The sequence below is a fragment of the Manacus vitellinus genome, unplaced genomic scaffold (genome assembly GCF_001715985.3).
Source record: "Manacus vitellinus isolate BGI_N305 unplaced genomic scaffold, ASM171598v3 scaffold_3_pilon, whole genome shotgun sequence".
Classification (NCBI taxonomy): Eukaryota; Metazoa; Chordata; class Aves; order Passeriformes; family Pipridae; genus Manacus; species Manacus vitellinus.
This window is the reverse complement of record NW_021940535.1, coordinates 35,563,293-35,584,991: the sequence shown is the minus strand read 5'-3', so window position 1 is coordinate 35,584,991 and position 21,699 is coordinate 35,563,293. Positions and strand designations below refer to the sequence as shown.

General features: G+C 36.7%; 1 protein-coding gene across 2 annotated transcripts in view; it reads right to left on the bottom strand.

The window, feature by feature from the left end:
- Window positions 1-21,699, bottom strand: part of LOC103763338 (macrophage mannose receptor 1) — a 55,873-nt gene that overhangs the window by 27,319 nt on the left and 6,855 nt on the right. For both annotated transcript variants that reach the window (XM_018075759.1, XM_018075760.2), the window contains 6 exons: window positions 18,378-18,539; window positions 15,349-15,462; window positions 12,857-13,003; window positions 8,184-8,366; window positions 4,246-4,403; window positions 457-570 (listed from right to left, as the gene is read on the bottom strand). In XM_018075759.1, coding sequence (XP_017931248.1) covers window positions 457-570; window positions 4,246-4,403; window positions 8,184-8,366; window positions 12,857-13,003; window positions 15,349-15,462; window positions 18,378-18,539 — 878 coding nt within the window. The remainder of the gene's footprint in view (window positions 1-456; window positions 571-4,245; window positions 4,404-8,183; window positions 8,367-12,856; window positions 13,004-15,348; window positions 15,463-18,377; window positions 18,540-21,699) is intronic.

Below are 21,699 nucleotides of genomic sequence, written 5' to 3'. Positions count from 1 at the left end.
GGAACTGCTAACAAATTCTCCGAAGTAGAGAGCACTGCCAGAGACCACAGTAGAGCCCTGAGAACAGTATCTAGACAAGGACACTCTTCCTGCTGTGAATAATTTTATAGAAAATTGTAGGCAGAGCTGAAGAGCAACTGCTGGTACAGGAAAACTCCTTAGGAAAGCTTGAATGCCAAGCGAGGAAAAATGGTCTGGTGCAGGGACAACAGGTTGGAGATTTGGCTTAAGTTCTGGAAAACGAAAAGAAGTATCAAGAGCCAAATGACAGTCATTGACTAGGTTTAGTCATATGTATCACCTAAGCCATCTGCCAAAAAAATGAGAAGGCAAACTCTTAGGATGATGACGACACAGAACCCATTTTTCCTGTTTTATCTGTCACCTAGGTGACAGTTTCTCCTCTTTATCATTCCTGGCAGCATATTCAAATCAGGCAGTTTTTTCTTCACTTACTCTCTGGCAGCCCATGTCAATGATTTCCTCTTCTGAAGGACCAGCTGACATGGGTTTCCTCTTACAGATGTAGCCAATTTTTTTTTCACAAGAATAGTCTGCCCAAAATCCATCCTGTACATAAGAACAGAACATCACAGTCAAGTGGCATTTACTTTTCAAAAAAGGTGCTTTATGCTTTTAAGTATTTGATTATTTTGATACCTTTAAAAAAAGCAAAAACTTCATTTAAGTTCAGTTCTTAATTTCAACCTCATTTCAATCTCACTTCTGGAGATGACTCACCACTGACTTACACCTTTTTTATTATTTACCCTTCTGAAAAGTGATCCCTTGAAGGTGACAGCAATATACCATCTTTACAAAGACTACTGATTCAATAAGGATGCAGGAAGAAAGGGAGAGATCATCTTTCTCCATAGAAATACAGCTGCAATAGAAAAAAAAAACCCAAACCAGAAGACTACATAAAATTGCAGATGTAAAAAGTTTTTGTCAAAGTTAGAATTAACATTGTTACTCCTCATAGTAGAAACTCTCAGAAGAAAAAAATGACATTCAGTGTGAGCTGTACAAAAACCAAGAAACCTCACATCATGTTCCTAATATGTTTTACATATATTTTGATTGAACAGAGGAACTAAGGTACTGGGAGAGGAAGAGAAACCTGTGTGCAAAAGACTCTCTCCCCTGTTCCTTAAAGACTCCACTTTTGTAAAGGTAAAATCATAGCAGTTGGCGGCAATTTCTTACCCATCCCCCCCCAAAAAATGTAACATAATCATCATGGTAATACAGAGACACTTGTGTCACAATATGCTAAGTGCTCAAGAGCCTCAACAAACCCCACTTGTGGTAAAAACTCTCCCAAAGCTCAACACTACTGCCTACAACAACAATAACAAAGCCTTAGATGTTTAGATGGTGCTTGTGTCTGTCCTGTGCTGACTGCAAGGTAAGTCCATTGGTGGTCATCTCACCATCTCCTACCATGTCTTTCTGTTTCATTAGGTTGTAGGCACTTCAATAACCTCCCAAAACTCTGACCTTCTCAGACTGAGAGAAATCAGAAAAACTTTCAAAACCCTTAGGCCTCTTCAACAGAGGAGAGTCTACTCTGAAGTTTGGAGTCTCTAATTGCAGCAATATCCTTTGCTGCCTTTCCATAACTGCATCTTCAGTGGGAAATTCATGTGGTAATTTCTAGAGACTTCTTACCAGGTCTTATGAGCTGCCTTTTGCAAATGTATCTCTCTTCCCTTACTTCCTCATCAACTAAACCCAAATACTTCCTTTAAAAAGAAGGTGGTGTCATAGACAGGGGCAGGCTTTGTTCCATAAAAATAAGTGATGATTTCAGATTGCTTCAGCCAAGGAGTCATTAATCAAAAGATATCAGGAATGGAACATATGTACTCAGGTAGACAAACCTCAACAAAAAACAGGGAAGGTCGACTTATAGTTATGCATTGTTTGGTCAGCCGATGGTTGATTCCAAGAGATAATGACCTAATACAACTTCCATGGAATTTCTTAAGCCAAAACCTACATCATGGTTTCTGTATTCTTTTGAGTGTTGATGCAAGTGAAAGGATGGCAGCTCTTCTAAAGCAGCAGAATGGAAGAGCAGGCTGCTACTTTTATTTATAGATACAGCCATAAATATATCTATTGCTGGTGGAATTAAAAGGGCCTCTGAAGTTTTGATACAAGTCTTAATATACATTCAGTGCTGCAGGACCCCAAGATCCTTCAATAGTGACTGGTACTGTGTTAGGTGAAGGAAGAGAAGGCTTGGTCTAACAGAGGATAGAGTCCTCCCTTCCCAAAGTCAAGGCCCAGCACCCTGAACCTGTATTTTCAGCTGGTTGTTGATCATAATATTAAGCATGTCAGCCTGCCATCAGAAACTCTGCTTCTGAGCAATGGTCCTGGGTTATCCAGCTGCACTGAATGCTGCACTTTTAGCACGGCACATGGGATATGACCAGTAAGCCCAAATTTTAACACTTTGAGACCCTGGTCATTGTATTAATTAATTAATGCCTCTTTCTCTCATACTTCCTGTACCAATACTTTCATGTATAATATCATAAACTCTAAAGTTCACACCAACAGTTGAAGGTAGCTAAAGGGTACAGGATGGTAGATGAGACAAAACCTCAAGTAGGTACTCCTAGGTACTCACTGCCCACATGTACCAAGGCCAGCTACCTTACAAACCTCCCATGTCTGAGCAATTTCTCCAGCCTTGATGAGTATAAAAGTCCTTGAAGCAACTGCCATTTACAACCTTAGTTCTCTGACCCTCATATTTGAGCACTCAGCTTCTTTCCATAGTGTGACCCTACTCTGTTAGACAAAACATTTACTACATTCTCAGCCACCACTGGCATAGCACAAACAACAGAGCACAAAAATCCTCACACTCTTAAAAGACTGTTAGTTCAATTACCATGTGCACCATGGCCCAGTTGTCATGGAAAAAATATACATTTATGCTCTTCTTGCCAGAGCACTCCCACTAATACAATGGAGAAGAATTGTTAATAGATTCTAATTTTATTCATGCTTCTGACCAGTACAAAATTTTTTACTAAAATATGTATAAAATTCTAGAGTTCGAGACATCAGAGTGCACATGAAGTTACTTCTCCCTGCTAAATTCGTATAGTAATAAAACTGTAGATCTGAACTTTGGCCCAGTCAGAGAACACCTCCACAATTACAGATAGCTCTGCTCAATTTTGGGAGATTAATATGCTCTACCCTACACAGGCTTGCTTCCTCCATGGATACTACTGCGGTTTTGCCCTCCCAAGGTTGCTGTTCTAGTTCTCTTCCTCATTCCTTTCTGGAACTGATGGTGTGGTCCCTTTTTCTTCTAGTCCTGTACCTGTTACCTCTTCTATGTCCCCTGCAACTTCCTTTTGTCTTAAATTTATAAGTGCACTCACCAAAAGTGTAGCAAGAGAACAGTTGTCAAGTTTTAATTTTTCAAAATAAGAAAATACCTTTGGTATGGGTATATACATTTTTCCCTCCTGATAAAATAGGTAAACCTGAATGAGGTGTTAAGTTCAATATTTTTAATTATCACAAAAAGGAAAAATGCCATTTTGTAACATTAGACAGACTGACTTTTATGCCATGTATTATCTCAGTTTCTGTAATGTCCCTAGGTCATCAATCATTCACAGATACAGTCACTCAGGAAAGGTCTTCACTAATGCCACTGCTAAGTACTCTTCTCACAGTTCTTCACATCCAGTGCAGGTACAAGCATAACAACTAAACCACATAGATCCAAGATTTATAACTTTGCCTAAAAAGAAATTAAACAAGGGTTTCTGTGTTCTTCTAAAGACAGTTTTTTTAGTATCAACAATGTTAGTGCCATTTTTTAAGGTAAATCCCATATTCGGCCAAAGCAGAAAAAATCCAAACATATGCAAAATGCCTTTGTAGCTTCCTGAAGAAAATCATTTACATGTTCATGTACTTCACAGTGTAATTAAAAGTTTCTTTAAAAAGCCCACGTGCTCAAACTGAAATCCAGAAATAGGGATCTTGGGGGAATTTGCCACCACCTGCCTGCTTCTCACAGAAGGCAATGAAATTTTCTGTCAACCTTGAAATGGGATCCTTTTTTGAAAAAGTAATACCTAAAAGACTCTAAAATAGCTGCTTCAAGCAGTAATATCCCTATTTTTGTACACTTGCATAGGAAAAAGCCCAGATGATAAATGAAACTATAAGTCAATTAAGCAAATAACTATATGACTTTACCTTTCCCTTCATAATGACACAGTCCTCTTGCCTCTTGTTTGCATGAGTGGGTTCTCCATGAAGCCACTTGGTGTAGGTGACAGGTGTCCCATCACTCCATTCAAAGTACATCTGAACCTTGAGGTCATTCAACCCAATCCACAGCTCATCAGCTGGTTCTAAAACATACAATTAACAAGGCTGATGACAGTTCTTTATGATATGAACTTCCACCTTCATGGAAGAGAAAATAGTGTGTTCTCAGGAAGTTTAAAAGGCAGTCACAGGAATTTAAGGCTCTTAGTTTCATAAAGATGTCAAACTGTTCCTCATATACTTACTCCAGTCACCAGCAAAGACCACTCTCCAGAGTGGCAGTACAATAACAATGTTTAACTTTGCATAAAACAGCCAAAATACTCTCTTTGTTGAATTATACTGCAGCTGGGTTAATTTTTTTTTTCCAACTCAGAAATCTTGTAACAAGATACGAATAAACACCTAAATAAAATTTTACCTCCCTTTTTCCTCCTGCTTCTAGTGTAGTGGAGAAAGAAGTGTCCTATTTTCTAATGCTCACACACCCAGCATTGTCTTTTAGAGCTGACAATCAGAGTACTTGCAAATATTCCCATTACGTGTTCCTATATCTTATCTCATTTCAGAGCAAAATGAAATTCATGTAGTTGTTGCACTTTTTTCACTTTACAGTTAAAGGAGTTAGCTGCTGGTTTTTGTCTGAAAGGAAAGTGCAGGACTGATCAAGAATGTTATTTCACAGCAGCTGTTTCTTAGAGGTTTATTTGTGTTTAAAATCCTCCTCTCTAACACATTGCTACTGTAATGTTCATGCCTAGTTTTGTTCTGAATAAACTATTTGAATAAGGAGGATTAAAAATTGGACATTTATAATTAGTCTGAACTCCATCATCATCAAAGGGTATTCCTCTCTAGAAAAGATTTTATTCAGCGCAATTGGTACTTTTTAAAATATCATTTTATTATTTATTTGTAGTCTGTTATCCAGCTTATACTAAGGCAGCAGCTGTTTCCTTTTGTTCACAGTACTATGACTCAGACCACACTGAGCAACTACATGCACAGTCCTTTCCTTAGATAGCAGTCTTTCCAAGAAAAATATTAATTACTTGGTATTGTAAATATTTTTCATAAAGGATATGGAGACTACTTCTTAAGAGTTTTTTCCTTTGCTTATGACCTTGCATTTCTACAACTCATCTACAGCACTTGGAGTTTTTTCCTATTCAGTTTGTTATCAAAGTTCTTGCATACATCTTCCTCTAATGCACCCTATCCAGACTGACCACAGTCAACCTGACAATGAAATCAGCCATGGAAATTAAAAACAGAAGCCCATCCAAAAGTCATTGGTTGCAGGAGCAGGTCTCTCAATGGAACTGCAACCACTTCTTTTCTGTTGCTGTTGTCCCTAGCAACAGAAGTGGCAGTAAAAAAGGTAAAAATCATTGTCCCCAAGGCAATCCTTTCTGATTAACACATTTCAGATTGAGGTTTCCCTAGATACCTCCATAACCTAAAACTGTCATTTGATTTCTCCCATCTGTTACTTCTGGAACATGAAGACTTCCCAAATTGATGAACCAAGCTGCTGCAAAGATCACCCTCCCACCTTGTCACTTTAAGGACAGAGTCAACTCTCTCTTTCTCTTTCTCTCCCTTACCTCTCCTGTCTTTATTATATCTAAGTATGATCAGCACTCATAGCTCATCCATAATGTTCTTACCATCTATCCTGCAGTAAGGAACACTCAGATTCACAGGACATCAGGTTCCATTTTCAAACAGGCCCCTTTGTCTCTTCTTCCAGACTGCTCTTCATGTTCAGAAGTCCCCCAAAATTACATTTTAGTACCCCCCTTTAAACTCTCCTCTGCTAACACAATTGAAAATTGTTCCAATTCCACTGTCCATCATGATCTCAGTCCCTCCTTGGCTTCTGCCATCCAAGCTCTCTAATTTATTTTTTGTTTAGTTATCTCTTAAAATCTTTCTGTCTGTATTTATTGAGCACTTAGCACAGCAGAGGCCTCATCAATGCCCAGAACTCCTACTGTGGTGGGCTCACACCAGGTAATACAAACAATAAACAGCATTCTTTAACAAAATACATACATCAAAGTCATCTGAGTAAGTCATGCAAATCTGTGGTGTCTTTTCCTACAAAGCACTAGAAGAACTGCAGGTTTTTTGCAATCGTCTCTACAGCTGGCTGACTAAACACCAAGATTCTTTTTTTCCAGCCATTTGTAAAGCTGCTTCCCATTCTCAGTCATGCACTTCGCCACATTGTGCCATATCACATGCTGGACTTCCGTGTAAACATCCAGAATGCACTTCTTTATTCTTCATGTTCCTCTCTAAAGTTCTCCTTTGTGGGTGATGACAACAAAAGCTCAGCTACCATGACAATACTCATCTCACTGTACCCGTTCTTCCTTTGTTTTATGATGGGACTGTGAACTGTTTGGCACAAAGATAGACTTCTGTTCTTTCTGTACAGCACTTATTGAGGCAGAGTTCTGATGCAGACAAGATTTTCCAGGCACTGCAATATGTGGTGTTCTCCTCTCAGTGGTGAACAAGGGTAATCTCATACAGTCATAAACTACTGTAAAAGGCTTCTTTAGTTGTTCCAGTTTTACTCCTCTGAAAAGAATGCTTTCAAAATAGTCTGTTGCAGCTAGTGTGCCATATGTCAGAAGCCTGGTTTCCTTCAGGACTATTTGCCTTTCACAAACACTTACTTCTACAAAATCAGTGCAGCATAGTCAGTTCAGGAAAGGTCTCTGTAGAAGGCATTAAACTATGAAAAAACCTACTACCAAGATGTAATGTGAAAATACAACTAACTTCTTTCAAATGTCCTAATGTCTCATCAAGAGGCCTCACCTTTCCTAATAATTTCTTTTGAAAGAAAGTTTCATGTTGTTTATGAAAGAACAACAAAGCACTCTTTCAGGAATACAAAGATAAGCACAAGTTGCCACGGAGTTGGCTAGGATACCAAGGTAAAGCATATCAGCTATTTTATGATTGCCACTCCAAGACTGCTGTCACACTGGAGCTCAAAGCAGATTGCAGTTTATCCTTCAGTGAAGGATAAACTAAGTCACTCTTAGCTGGCACTAAAAGCATACATAGGATCAGTTATTGCAGAGAAGTATACAAAGGCGTGAACATGCTCCTCCCATCAAAAAGCAGTAACCGACCCTACATGCAAAAGCAGGTTCATGTGAAGCAATAACAACCATTAAACTGCCTCAGTGTCAGCATGGTTGCATTTTCCCTAATGAGCACATGGCATCTGCAGTCTAACTTGCCTTGCAACAGCTCGAATGTGTGCTCAGAAAGCAAGCCCCTAAGTGCTATATTTAATGTGGGGCACATCTGAAAACGTGCTGGGACACACAGCTTCCTTTCTCAGAAGAAACACAAGCAGTGTGACTTGAAAACTAAGGACGTGGCAGTGCTGGTAATAGGACCCTCTTCTTCCCAAACTGTCTTTGACCAGGAGACTTTTCTTCCCCTCATTTATTTTTGCAGATCAATGGTAAAAATCCTTTCAGCTTCTGAAAAAGTTGAAATTTTTTTTTATCTGTACAAAGAGAGGCAGAACCAGGCACTAAGAAATAGGCATTTGGGGATTATGCAGCTCACATCATTGACCACAGCTTTTCTGTGATGGTGAAGTCTGTTTGAGTTTTGTGCTTTTATTGTTTGTTTTTTCTTACAATGATTTTTTTAAACTTAACTCCTTCTGCACCCTGTGATCAGGACAATTTTTTTTTTTTGAACAGTCACTTAATTTTAATAACAGGTAAGATATATTCAAAACACTTTCTTTACTTCTTATGAATATATATATATATTTATGTGTGTGTTTGTGTGTGTGTATGTTATTATGAAAAAATACTCACGGTACCCAAGCTGAGAAATAACAAAGCTGTATTCTTCAACATTATGGATGCTCGCCAGATCTCCATCCTCTTTCCTGCAAGATGTTAAGGCATCTTTCCATATTTTGGGGTCCCTATGAATTATGTAACAGTTACCAGCATATGACATCCATTGATCAGGACACCTAATAGGCACATTAGTCTCTGAAAAGAAAAATTGCCATGAAGGATTTCAGAATTCTATTCTTAACACAAGACTAAACATCATGTAAGGAAATATTTAACAAAAAAAAATTGTCATATATTTTCTTCATGAACAACAGCAGAGACAACAAATATGTGCAGGGATAATAATCTGCATGAATAATTAAAAGTTGAAACTCCCAGATTGTTTTTAAAGAATGCTACAGTTGCAAACAAGTGCTTGTAACTTGCAAAAAGATAATTAGAACAGTCTTGACTTTTATATGCATGCATATATACATACTAAAATGTAAGGTCTGAAGAGCAGGTCTTTATAATTTTTCTACACTCATGTCACCATCTCTCTTTAACCTCTGTGCTGTAAGTTATCTGTTAAGAACGTGGGTTTACAATGCATATTTTTGAGGGTAATTTTTTTCCCCCAAACTAATGCATTTTAACGATTAGCCCCATTTGCTAGACTAGGAAACAAGAAATAACTAATTCTACAGAATCACAAGAGAACCCAAATAAGAATACTACTTTTAGAAATCCTTTACAGAAGCTTCATTGAGAAAATTATACTGTCAAAGTAAATTATTTATGCATAAAATTTGCTTTTAGAAGTTCAGCAGAACAGCACTAGAGTATTGCCAAGAAGCACATGCTGTTCAGCAAACAATTCAGCCTTGGGAGGAGTGCCACCAGAATATATAATAAACAGAGTACTGCTGTTGTAGAAACAAATTCTGAATCTTGCATCTCTTTTTTTATAATCAGCAGATGGGTTTAGCAAACACTAATATATAGATTAGAACAAGGACAGCAGATTTTCAAAAATTCTGCTGCCCAAAAACTTATGTCAGAAGAAGTAATGTGTTTGTGCATAATAGGGGGGGTATATTCTGTAGAAGTATTTAAATAGGCATCCAAAGTCATGACCAGTCAGGCCTAGGTTACACTTACATATCCTGTTCCAACTGGAACATGATGATGATTAATAGATACTTAGTGTCACAACACACATTTCTAATAGAAACTCTGTCTGCTGTTTCACACCTACCTCTAAAAAAATGCTAGTATGTTCTCACAAAGTTTAAGTAAAACCAAACTTTTTGTCCCCCAGGACAAGGGGTTCAGAGCTCTAGTCAGAGCCCTCAATTCTGCCAAAAGAGAGAAAGAGCTGGAACAGAGAGCGAGGGTACCCCTGAAAAAAGAACTGGATGTACATGGTGATGTTGGGAGAAACAAGAGAGCACAGAGGTGGCAAATGCTGTTGCAGAGGTTAGTCTACCTAATTAGGTTAGCTGCCTAATTTGTCCTGTGCCTGGTCTCAGCTCTGAGTACAAACATTTTATAGCACTTCGCTATAAGTCAGAGAATATGCACCTCCAACACACTCAGCACACCCTTCTGCAAACTGCAAACGCTGGATAGAACAAAAATCAGCGCTTCAGACGTGGCTACAGAGAGTCACAGAGGTATTTATTCCTCAGGGATTCCAGAGTGTCTCTTTTTCAAGTCAGTGGAGACTCCAAGAGTATTCCTGTAAACACTAAAGCAGCTATGGAAGGGCAGGAAAAAGCTTTCTCTTGTAGACCCAGTAACGTCAGGGAATTGGTTGCAGGCCACAAAACAAGAGAAGCAGTTGATGGTCTCATTTCTTTGGTGTAAGTCTTATTGAATTACATTGCTGGGGATTTCTTAGTAAGAGAAACTCTTCAGTTCTTCATTTCCACTACTCAGCAAAAATTAACTTTGTTCTTCCCTATTCTACTTTTAAAGAAAATACATGACATCTCAAAGTCATACAGTCTACTTTTTCATCCTAATGCAAACAAGTATTATTTCCTGAACCCCATTTGACTTAAGTAAAAGAAGGAATGCAAACTACAACAAATAAGATGTAACAAATTAAATCACATTAATGTGTAAAAAATTTTATTCCAAATGTCAAGCTGATGAATTTACTGGTCCATAAGTGTAGAATGGACCTCTCTCAAACATGGACCTCTCTCAAACAGAGAGTAAATACTTTTGTAAATTACAGGCTCGACTTTCTGAGGTTTGAAAATCTCAGTGATTGACCTGAGTGACCAAAAGGGTGAAAGCACTAGCTGAAGTTTGTCTCATGATTCAAACATTCAAACTTCTTTCTCAGACCCATCCTCTGTGGTCTGATAAGAGGGAGCTCACACAGGAGTCACAAAAGTAACAGTAAGAGAATTTATTTCCACTAATTGAATGTTTAATTAGACATTTGGAAACAATATTTTAAGATCAGTACACCTTGTTGGCTTGGAATGAAATCTATTTTGGCAGTCACTTGATGGAAGTAGACAGACAGAAAGCCTTTCCTTAGAAAATAAAGTTTAAAAATAAGCACATTTTGCAGTTGAAATTACCATTTAATACTATTAATACTATTATTAGTTCCTATCAATCTATTTTGCAGTGTTACAGGGCAAATGCTCTGTAGCCCTAAGACTCTATATCACTTTGATGTATAAAATGATGTGGCCCCCTGCTGGAAAAAACCACTTTTGCTGCAAAGAAAAAAAAAAGCCCTGAAGCTGTTCACTTTGCGAAAATACTTCTATAATGAAAAAAAATGTTCTGTAAAAATTTTTCTTGACTTTTTTTTTAACATAAGCAAAATTATATTCTGTTGTAAGGTGTTTCTCTGTCCCACAGACCTCATATTGTAACTTCTGTTAGACTCAATTGTAACTTCTAGGGTTAAAATTTTAAAGGATTGCTTCTGTGTTTACTGTCAAGTGAATAACTAAGCATGTGTGAATCTGCAATTAATTCATTTCCTGACTCAGGAGCCCTAGTCAGGAAAATATAATCTGACATGGGTTTTCCTTTATGCTTTTAGAAACTAAGGGCACTTAACATCTTGCATGATCCCATGCTTACTCCTTTTATGACTTCCCCCCATGGGACATTCTGGAAAATATTTTATGAAGTGAACAACTGCCAGTGGTTAATCTCTCACCATGTTTACTCAGCAATTTCTGTTCAACTGAAGATTTCTGTCTCTTCCTCTAAATTACTGGCAAAGTGCAGGGCAGAGACAGGGGGGAGAATCAAAAGCCAGTGTAAAAGAAAGTAATGGCCATTAGACCCCCTCCAAAACTAAATTTAAATCTAAATAATATAACAGCCAGTATTGAATTGATAGTATATTTATAGGCATCAGTGATATACGAAACCTGAAAAGACAAGCAGTAGTGAATTGAATGACCTAATACAACCTGTATAAATTGAACTATTTGAGTATCACCTGTATACAAATACTATACTGAACTTTACACATTAATTTCAAAAATAATAAATATGCATTGAAGTCTTTCTCAGCTAAGGCAAAAAAATATGCTTAATTTCAATACTGAAGTATTAATTTAATTAAATATTAAATAGTTATTTCAATATTTAATTAACAAGACACTAGCTCAATCTTGTTGGTTTTTCTCTTAGCAATAAAGCAAAACAAATTAGGCCAAATCTTCTTTCCTAATTGTTTTTGACTGGACTGATTCTATATTGGCAAAAGCAGGAAAAATCTTAGAAAACCTAACTCTTTATTAAGCCAAATGTCAAATATGGATTTTGCAAAACATCTGTTTTGCCAGTAATTATGTATATTAATAAATGAACTGGAAATCTAAGAGCAGTTTAGCTTTCTGCTTCCAAAACCTATGCAAAATAATCAGTGGATTTAAGAGAGACAGGTATGTCCTAGAAAAAGAAAGAAACTTATAAAGAGCAGAAAGAAGGAGTGATGAAACAAAAAATAAGTTACAAGGTGTCTATAGTACACAAAGAGAAAATAAGGAAACAGGTATAAATAAATCTTATCCCTGTTCTGTCTTTCTTATGTACATTAGGCATGTGTCAGAATTACATTTCTTCTGAAAAACTGTCTGTACATAAACCATTTAAATAATTTCATAAAGAATTTTAAGAAATTTATATTTGTGTAAATAAATATTTCTATATAAATGTTTCTCTCTATCTCTATTTATAAGATACATAAGTATATTAAAAACATCTAACTCTCAAAAGAATTTTAAAGAATTCCTCTAGTCCACTACTGGCTTGCACTGACAAACTTACTCACTTTCATAAATAGTAAAAATTAGAGGAAGAAGAAATGGATTTGTTTCATTGTGTACATTTGGCTTCAGATAATTTCACTGCTTTTAAAACTATTATTTTTTTTTATGTATACACAAAACCTGACAGTTCTACTTCATTTTGGAAAAGAGAATTCCACAATTTTGCAGTTTAGAACTCAAGACTTCTGAAGAAAGATTATTACCCAGGAAATAGGGAGGTCACAGTGAAAAGAAAGTACAGGCTGTTCACTTTTACAGAAAATTTTGATCAAACCACAGTCCACAAAGTCCTTTGCTTAGTTTACCACATGCAATAACACCTATTCAGATTACGGATGAAAAACACTGGTCATTAATTATTTGTTGATGGTTTATTATCAAACCTACCTTTAGGAATAATGAAAGACTCTAAAGTAGCATTTCCTCGTTTACAAATATAGCCAAGTTTCCTATCACATTCCCAGTTCTCCCACTTAGCACCTTTGCCAGGATTTAATGCACCACAGATCCTTCCAGGTTCTAGAGAAGGATGGCCTTAAAAAAAAAAACCAACACAAATCTCAATAACAACAACAAAGTATAAGGAAAACACAGTTACCCTCCCAAATCTCGCATTTATTCTGGTCCATGCTTTAAGTGAAAGATACATTAACATACAGGCAATTGTGATTCTCCACAGTCCTTTAGACTGCAGGTGGAAGTTCATTCCCTTAAGAGATTTTTTCAGAGCAACCACAAGCTGCAAATTCACATTTTAACATCCTCTTCACATGTCCAAAGCCTTGATAGAAGGTATTACAGTGCATGGATTTATTTTGTTTGGGTCTTTTTCCATTTCTAAATGGAGAACGCCTAAACTCCAGAGGACAGTCTTTAGGTGAAAAAACTGTTCAGTAAGCTGGTCATATTATGCACTTGGTATAAGAAAAATAGTAAGTAATTTTTTTGCTAATGTGAACTTCTTGTCCACTTGTCTAAACAATTCGACAATGGTAGGATATTTGGATATTTTCAGTTGAAGATTAGCATTAGCACTAACACAAACATCTCAAAGAAAAGTAGAACTTGTAGAACAGAATAAATTTCTGCAATAAATCACATTAACTTTTCAAGATCTGACCTAATATTTTAAATGTAACATGTTTTTTCTTTAATTTCTGAACACTTGCTGCTATACTACATTAAAAAAAGATCAGAACGACTCAGAAATAAACACAGTAAAACAATATTTTTAGTGTGGAAGATTGTTCACTGAAAATTTCGTTATATCATTATAATTTCATTACCTTAGATTACAGTTAGTCTTATATTTGCAGTCATGTTATACCTTCTTCCCATAGGAGAAAAAGATATGCTTACTTCCAAAATACAAATTTAAATTGTTTTCATGCACAAAAGAAGTTCACCTGTTGGCATGGTAGCTCTCCCAGATTTCTAAGCAGAATAATTTTAATTTAAACATTGATTACATTTCCCGTTTTTTTCTGCTATTTATTTAGGGCTAGCGAGATGGAAAAATATGAAGTTTCCATACATTACATTAAAATATGCTAGTGAAAGAACAGTCAGTTCTTGAACATCCAGCGTAACAGGATGAGACAGAGGTAGGCTATATAGACCAATGTTAATTCATGAAGGAGATAGCAGAAATATAAAATAGGATATATCAATATAAGAGTAGAGTATTATCTGAGAATGAAATTAGGGAATATAAAAAGTTAAAGACAAATTGAGTCCACTTTTGCTACACCAAAACCCAGCTGATTCTTTACAGGACAGCTGAGAGTCTGCAGTTTTAACAGCCATAAACAGCTCCCCTTGGTGCTTCAGCTCCATCTCACAGTCAGTTGTCCCCCACTCCTCATTACACACAGATGCTTATCAGTGCATTTGGATGACAGACCTACAAATACCTTCTCAGCAACTTGCAGTTCAGCCCATCTGTTTGCCGTGTGTGCTCAGTCCAGTGGAGAGCTATTTATAAAGTAGTTGAATTCACTCCTCAAAGCTTACCTGCTCAGGAAGTTTGTCCACCTAAAATGTGCTTTTGGCCTTTCCTACGCAAGGAAGGCACTGGGTGATACAGTGGAGCATTACTGATAGTTAAATAAATACATGTGATGAAGATAAAGAGCATTTACACTGCATAACTTCAGACTTCTGCTTTTAATCAGTCTCCAAAAGCTTCCTGAATAGCCAGCGCAAAGGAACATGGCAAGAGTCCTCCGAAAAGACACCTTAACACAGACACTCTGAACATCAAACCAGAGACACAGCTCTTCTTCATTGTGTGAGCAGATGCTAAAGCTCATCTGAACTCTGTAATAATGGCATCAGAATTCAGCACTGCAGCTACAGGTCTGAAGTATCTTGCCTTCCTTCAAATTAGACTCATCTAACATGTTCGGTTTGATATGTGTTAGTGCTGGGGGTAGGTTAATCCCAAATGAAAGTGAAAATCTATTCTTTAAGCAAATAACCAAAACAAATTGGAAAAGAATTTAAAGAAAACCAACCAAACAAGCAAAAAACAGCACTGATCAGTCTAGTCTCATGAATGAAGACATCTCTAGCATCAGATTTATTCAGTATTTGTATAGAAATACAGTAAATTAAGAAGATATACAAATGAAGTGTCAGTAGGTGACTTTTAAAATTTTCCTCTGGATTATGAGGATGCCATTTCCATTATGAACAACAAATTAAGCCCAGTGTACATCCTTAGAATAAGGACCATTACTCATAGCGTTTATAGTCACAGTCAGGATCTTTCAACATCAAAACAAGCTCAATAATTACAGGGGAATAGAGTGCTAGAAAAGAAATATGGTACAAAATGACCAAATTTTTAAACTGAGTAACAACATACTTAACCTTACCTGGAACCCAATTTAAGTATCGAAAAGGAGCACCACCAACCCATTGCCATCCACTGTTGAAATTCAAACTGTTAAGACCAAACCAGAGAGCTGAACTCAGTGTGAGAGTCAAACCTAAGTAACAGAGACAGAGAGAGATACTGGAAGTCCACAGCAGGAGTAAACACTTTCTCAGTATTTGAGAGCTGAATTTTAGTTAAACCATCTGCTTCTACTCTTCTCCAATACAAGTTTTAACAACTTTTACCATTTTAGTTAAGGTGGCTTTGCTAAATCTGTAAAACATGTCAGCTTACAAGGGCCACTTTTGTTTTAGAGTTTTCACATTTTGAAGTTTGGAGAATTTTATTACGACAGAAAACAAAATTACTCTTCTACATGTTCCTTTCAAAATTAATGATCACAAACATGAAACAATTCTTTCCAGAATTATAGAATATCAAACTGATAACATTGCACAAAAGGTCACAAAACCAAAAATGAGTTTTTTAAAATCAAATGTGAAGTTTCCCAGTGTGTATTTTCTCTCTCATAAATTAACAAGTGTGAGTTTCAAATGTACAAAATACTGCAAAAAACCTGTTCTCATTTTATCAAAAAACATTAAAATGCAATCATTGCAAACATCATCTTTTTAACAGCATATCTTGTGCACTTTTCAGACTGATCTCATTTCAGTTCTGTAGCCAATAATAAATCAGGCTTCAAAAACCAGTTCAAACTTTTTGCTGTAGTTTTGAAAAGCATATAGAAATATCATGGTTATGTATGGCCCTGCTGAATTCTCTAGCATTATTTATAGTCATTATTATTCAATTGTCTATCTCTGTCTTTCATATAAGACTTGGAAGCCCAACTGGTGGACTGCTGATTTTTTTAAATTAAATGTGTTTCTTCACAGTTCACAGAAAATAATTATGCAATATGTATTATTTGTTTCTGCTTCTACTGATGGCGGCATCATGCCAAGATGTTGCAATTCTTAGTTGTCTTTGACACTATGATTGTGGGCAGCACTTGAAGCCTGGCAAACTTATAAGGAGAGGTTGTTAAGTACCAGAAAGCACTGAAATGTCATACTAAAGCCTGGTTTGGTGCCAACACATTAACATGTTCTAGTACTTCTGTACAAATAAGTTGTAGTTAAGACAATCAAGAACTGAGCATGACAGGAAATCCTGCTACTGCCAGGGTAGTTGCATAACAAAAAACTGATCTTCACATATGTTTGGCAGCCATATCTATTAGTTTGCATTTAAAACACATCTACTATTAACACACTCCTGTGTTAGTGCCAGTTTGTTCCCTTGAGAGTTAATTTCAACAATTTCATCACACTCAGTTAAAAAAAAAAGACCCATGTTTTGACCAAATCCTTAAATTGAAAACAAAAGTTTAGACAGAACAGACTGTTCATAGCAATAAAAGCACATTTATCATTCCTCTAAATTGGAGAAATATGGATTTTCTTGATGGAATTGGCTGGATGTTTGCATCCAAAAAGTTACTCTCAGTGGCCAGTTGTCCAGATAGAAAATAGTAACAACTGATCTGTATGGGGACAGGTATTATTGAATATCTTTGTCAGTCACATAGACAGTGGGATTGGGTGCGCCCTTGGTAAGTCTGCAGGTGACACCAAGCTGAGTGGTGCATTTGATTCACTTGAGGGAAGGGGCAACCAGAGTGTCTCCAACAGGCTTGAGGAGTGGGCACATGTGAACTTCAATTTCAACAAGGCCAAGCACCTGGTCCTCTACCTGGGTCATGAAAATTCACAACATCAATATGAACTAAGGAGAACAGCCCTGCAGAGAAGGACTTGGGACTACTGGTGGATGAAAAGCTGAACATGAGCCTGCAATGTGAACTCACAGCCCAGAAGGAGGCACGAAAATTCATCAGAGGGCTGGAACATCCCTGTGAAGAATGACTGAGAGGATTTGGACTGTTCTGCTGGGAGAAGGCTCTGGGGAGACCTTATCAAGGCCTTTCAATATATAAAAATAGCTTATAAAAAATTGGAGGAAGACTTTTTATCAGGGCTTGTAGTGACAGGACAAGGGACAATGGTTTAAAAATGAATTAGATTTAGATTGGACATAATGAAGAAACTTTTTACAATTAGGATGGTGAGGCACTGGAAGAGATTGCCCAGGGGAACTGTTGGTCCCAATCACTAGAAGTGTTCAAGCTCAGGTTAGAGGGGGCTTTGAGCAGCCTAGTCTAATGCATGATGTCCCATTCCATGGCAGGGATGCTAGATTAGATGTTCTTGAATTGGTCCTTCAAACCCAAACCATTCTCTAATCCTCTGACATAAATTTACAGAGAAGAATATGGCATAGAATAGTTGGGTTTTTTTTCAACTGACGTAATTTATTCAAAATATTTTATAATCTATTTAATAGATTAATTAGTAGGCTATTTTATGTGTGTGCAGAGGCTAAGAAGGTAATAAAGAGGAGACATTGTGAAATGTAAATATATTCAAGTACAAATTCAGAATTTTCTCACAGGACAAGTTTGGAAATTATTTCAAAAAACACTGAAGAAGATTGAAACTAGAAGAGATTATTTGTGAGTCCTTGTGTTTATTAGTTCTTTTTCCTTTCTTTTGATATTTTAGCACATACTGATGATGCAATGCCTTTAGTGAGATAGTCCAAAACTGCTGACTAGTACACACAACAAAAAGAATGCAAAGTCTTGGTATCTGCATTTTTGGTTTACAAACTATTTTGCATTTTTCTGCATTCCAGCATTCCAACATTCTGCATTCATTCTTTATTGCTTGCATTACTTAATTATTGTATTTTTTATGTTACTGTAAGTTTATGGTAATATTTAATCAAGACAAAATAAATATTATCTGTCCTATATTCCCAGCTGAATCATTCAAGATAACTATTTATATCTACTAATTACCAGAATTGAACAAACATAAATTTTCAAGATGGAACACACTATATGTGTCACAGTTGCAATAATACAGTTCTTTAAAAAACTGCTGGATAATATTACCCTACCTGTCAAGTATGTTTGTTCATGTAATTCTGTGATGCTTAATAACTCTGCCTTCTGTTGTTGACAGCTTTTTCTTGCCTGATGCCATGTCAGAGCTGCGTCAGAGTTTACCTGGTACTGGACATTTGTTAAAGAATCTGTGTTCCACAGACTCATGCTATTAACTGTAGGGAGAAAAAGAAATGCTGTAACTCACCATGAAGATGAAGCCAGATACAATATAGGAAAAATTGCATAGCAAAAATACGCAAAACATAAACAGCACCATAGACAACTGGTTTGAAAGGAATCCTGAGGCTCTCTCAGCTGTTAGCAGACCCAGAGCTAAACCATGACAGCAATGTTGGGCAGTACACAGGGAACGAAACAAGGTCATCATTTTCTCTGCTGTAACAAAGCTGCTGCTTAAGGTAAACAAGTGGCTAACATCATGCTAAAATAATTGATTTGTCAATGTGGAGAAAAAGACTGATGCTTGATAAAGTGTATTTCAAGTTGGCCACTTTTCTGAGAAAAGAAACCCCAATTTTTTTTTACTAATTTGGGGTACTATGTAGAGTGGCTATGGATTTTCTTACTGTGATAGAGATGATCAGACCAAGCACTGAATGCAAAGTTGACGTTATCGGCATCCATTTCACACGTCTCTGCAATTCCTGATTTCTTATGCATGTGCCTGACATACCATGACTTTCTTCCCTGCCACATAGCCTGACGGTGACCTCCCTGAATACTTGCACTTGGCACATCAGGCAACACCAAAGCAGTGAAAGCTTTTGGATGAAAGTCATCCAAAAGGGCCCTACACTAGACTTGGCCCCAGAAGGTGCCACACTCCTTACACTGCTGCAGTCTCTCTTGGCTCATCTCAATTGAATCTCCACAACCAAGCAACAGAAAAGAGCATGACCTTGCTCTGCCAAAAATGGAATCTACAGGAGGCCTGAACGCTGAGCTAAATATCACATAAAGAGAGTAATGTTGCATGACAAAAGCAGCAGAGGTCACTGTATGTCTGACGACAATGAGAAAACAACTGAAATTCCTGCAGCCTCTATCAGTTTCTCAAATCGCAATCTGTGAAAAATTTGAGAGAAAGAGATCTTTTCCTTTTCTGAATTCAGAGAGCTCAGAAAACTTAAGTGTGCAAGTAGAGGGAAACAGTACAATAAACAAAATTCAAGACAAAGGATTATATATGTTAAATGTCAACAGGTCAGTAACCAGTTCCACTTTTTCCTGTATTAAATCTGATAGTCTATAGGTAATATAAAGTGCTTCTTTTCAAATTATCTTTCTTAAGAAAAAAATCAAATATAACCTACTGTAGTAATGACATTTCACTAAAAATGGAAACTTTCACCCCATTATCACTCTCCACAAACCAACTCCAGTCTAAAATATTTTATGACTACCAAAATCAGAACTTCTTTGCCACGTTATATTCTACAAGACCATAAATCCCTGTGCACAAGCACAAGCCTGGAACAAAATGAATACTGCAAAGATAGTAAAATCTATAAATCAATAAAGAAAACTGGCTCTGACTTGATAGAAAGGGCTTTATAAATCCTGTACTATTATTACAGAGGAAGAGATAAACAAGTCTTGGGCATTTATTCAACTTTCCAACTCACTCGCCCAATCTCATAATTTACAGTTGATTTTCATATGGTGCTCTCCTGTAGAACTTTTGTCTTTCATAAAAATAAAACTAATTTCTGAACCTTGGAAAATTCATTTTTAAGCCATTTGAGTTTTGAGACTTCAAATGCCTTTGCAGAGCAGGATTTTGGAAAATCCTTATGCTATTTTTTAAAGTTTAGTACCCCCAGAGAAACCAAAAGATGAATCACTTTTCTGAAATAATATAGTTTAGCATCTAAGTTAAATTAATGTTAAACCACACCTGTTCTTAGTACATAAGCAGAAAATTAGTAAAAAAAGCCTAACTCTACCCTTACACAGATGAATTCAGCATGCATTTTTACTCTGGACTTTTTGTTTCTGCCCTAGTCAGCTGCAAGTTTTATGCATCAGACTTTCTAAATCCTTCAATAGATACTAGCTCTCTAATCTGTCAAGAAAGAGGCCTCAATGGACTTTTGTCCACTGGAATACAGCTATAGGCACACATTGACTCATGCTCCTGATGATCTTACACTGTGCAACCTGTTTTCTTCCCCAACACCTACTTTGTAGTGCAACATACAGCTCAAAAAAAACATAGTGTAACCTATAAAGAAGCGGCATTTCCTAGGGTACTAAAAATTGTTTGCTGTGACAACATTTCTCAGTTCCTTTCTCTGGGATTTAAGTTTCTACTGCCACTGTATCAGCATCTTTATCTAAATCCTCAAATAGTGGGTCATACTTACTATTATGTCACTTCCACCAATCAAATTTCTACACCTCTATTGAGTATAATAAGTGTTATAACTATGGTCTTATGCCCTCTTCATTTTGGAGAACACTTTAGTTGGTTTAGCTCACAGTGAAAAGTGACTGGTTCAGTCACACTAATATCTCTGTAAGTCCAGACCCTAATATGAACAGCTGTAATGGTTTGCATCACGTTTTCATATTGGCCCTTTTGCTCCCCTGGACAGTTTACCAAAAAACAAACACTTTAATTTTATTAAATAAAATTTAACATACACAGAGTTAAACATTCTACTTCTAAAGACATTGTTGAAGGTTATTAACTTATTACTCATATCTCACTCATGCCTCTTTCATAGGGATAACTCAAACTTCTGTTACCATGGCCTGTCTCTCATTAAAATATATGACTCAAACCTGAATATTTTATAGTCAGTACTGAGGAATCAGGAAGGAAACATGCAAGCAATCAGCATAAAGCAGCTTTTTCCAAAAACAATCGCAGCCTTCAGAATGGATTTCCTTGAATTATGCCAAAGAATTAAACAAAAGTTTAATGATGCCTCCTATTTGCTGTACTCAAATAATGCTAGACAGGTAGCATTCTTAAGTCAATCTTGCTTTATTAATGGGATTGATATTCCCAACGTATTTTTATTATCTTGAAAATAATACTGGCATAGGAAAAAAGGTGTAATCTTTATTTATCTGAGTTACTGACTGCAACATTCATGGAAATCAGGCAAGCACACTAATACTTCATCATCAAACCACTTAAGATCAACCCAAACTGTCTTCTTCGCATGAAAGGAAAGGCACATTTTTCTCTTTAGCTCCGACTCAGTTAGCTGGAGCTTTACAGCAAAACACAATAATAAAGAAGAAGGAAGGGAGAAGTACTGCCCTTCTCAGCATGACAGAAGAAGCAGCTTGCAGGCAAAA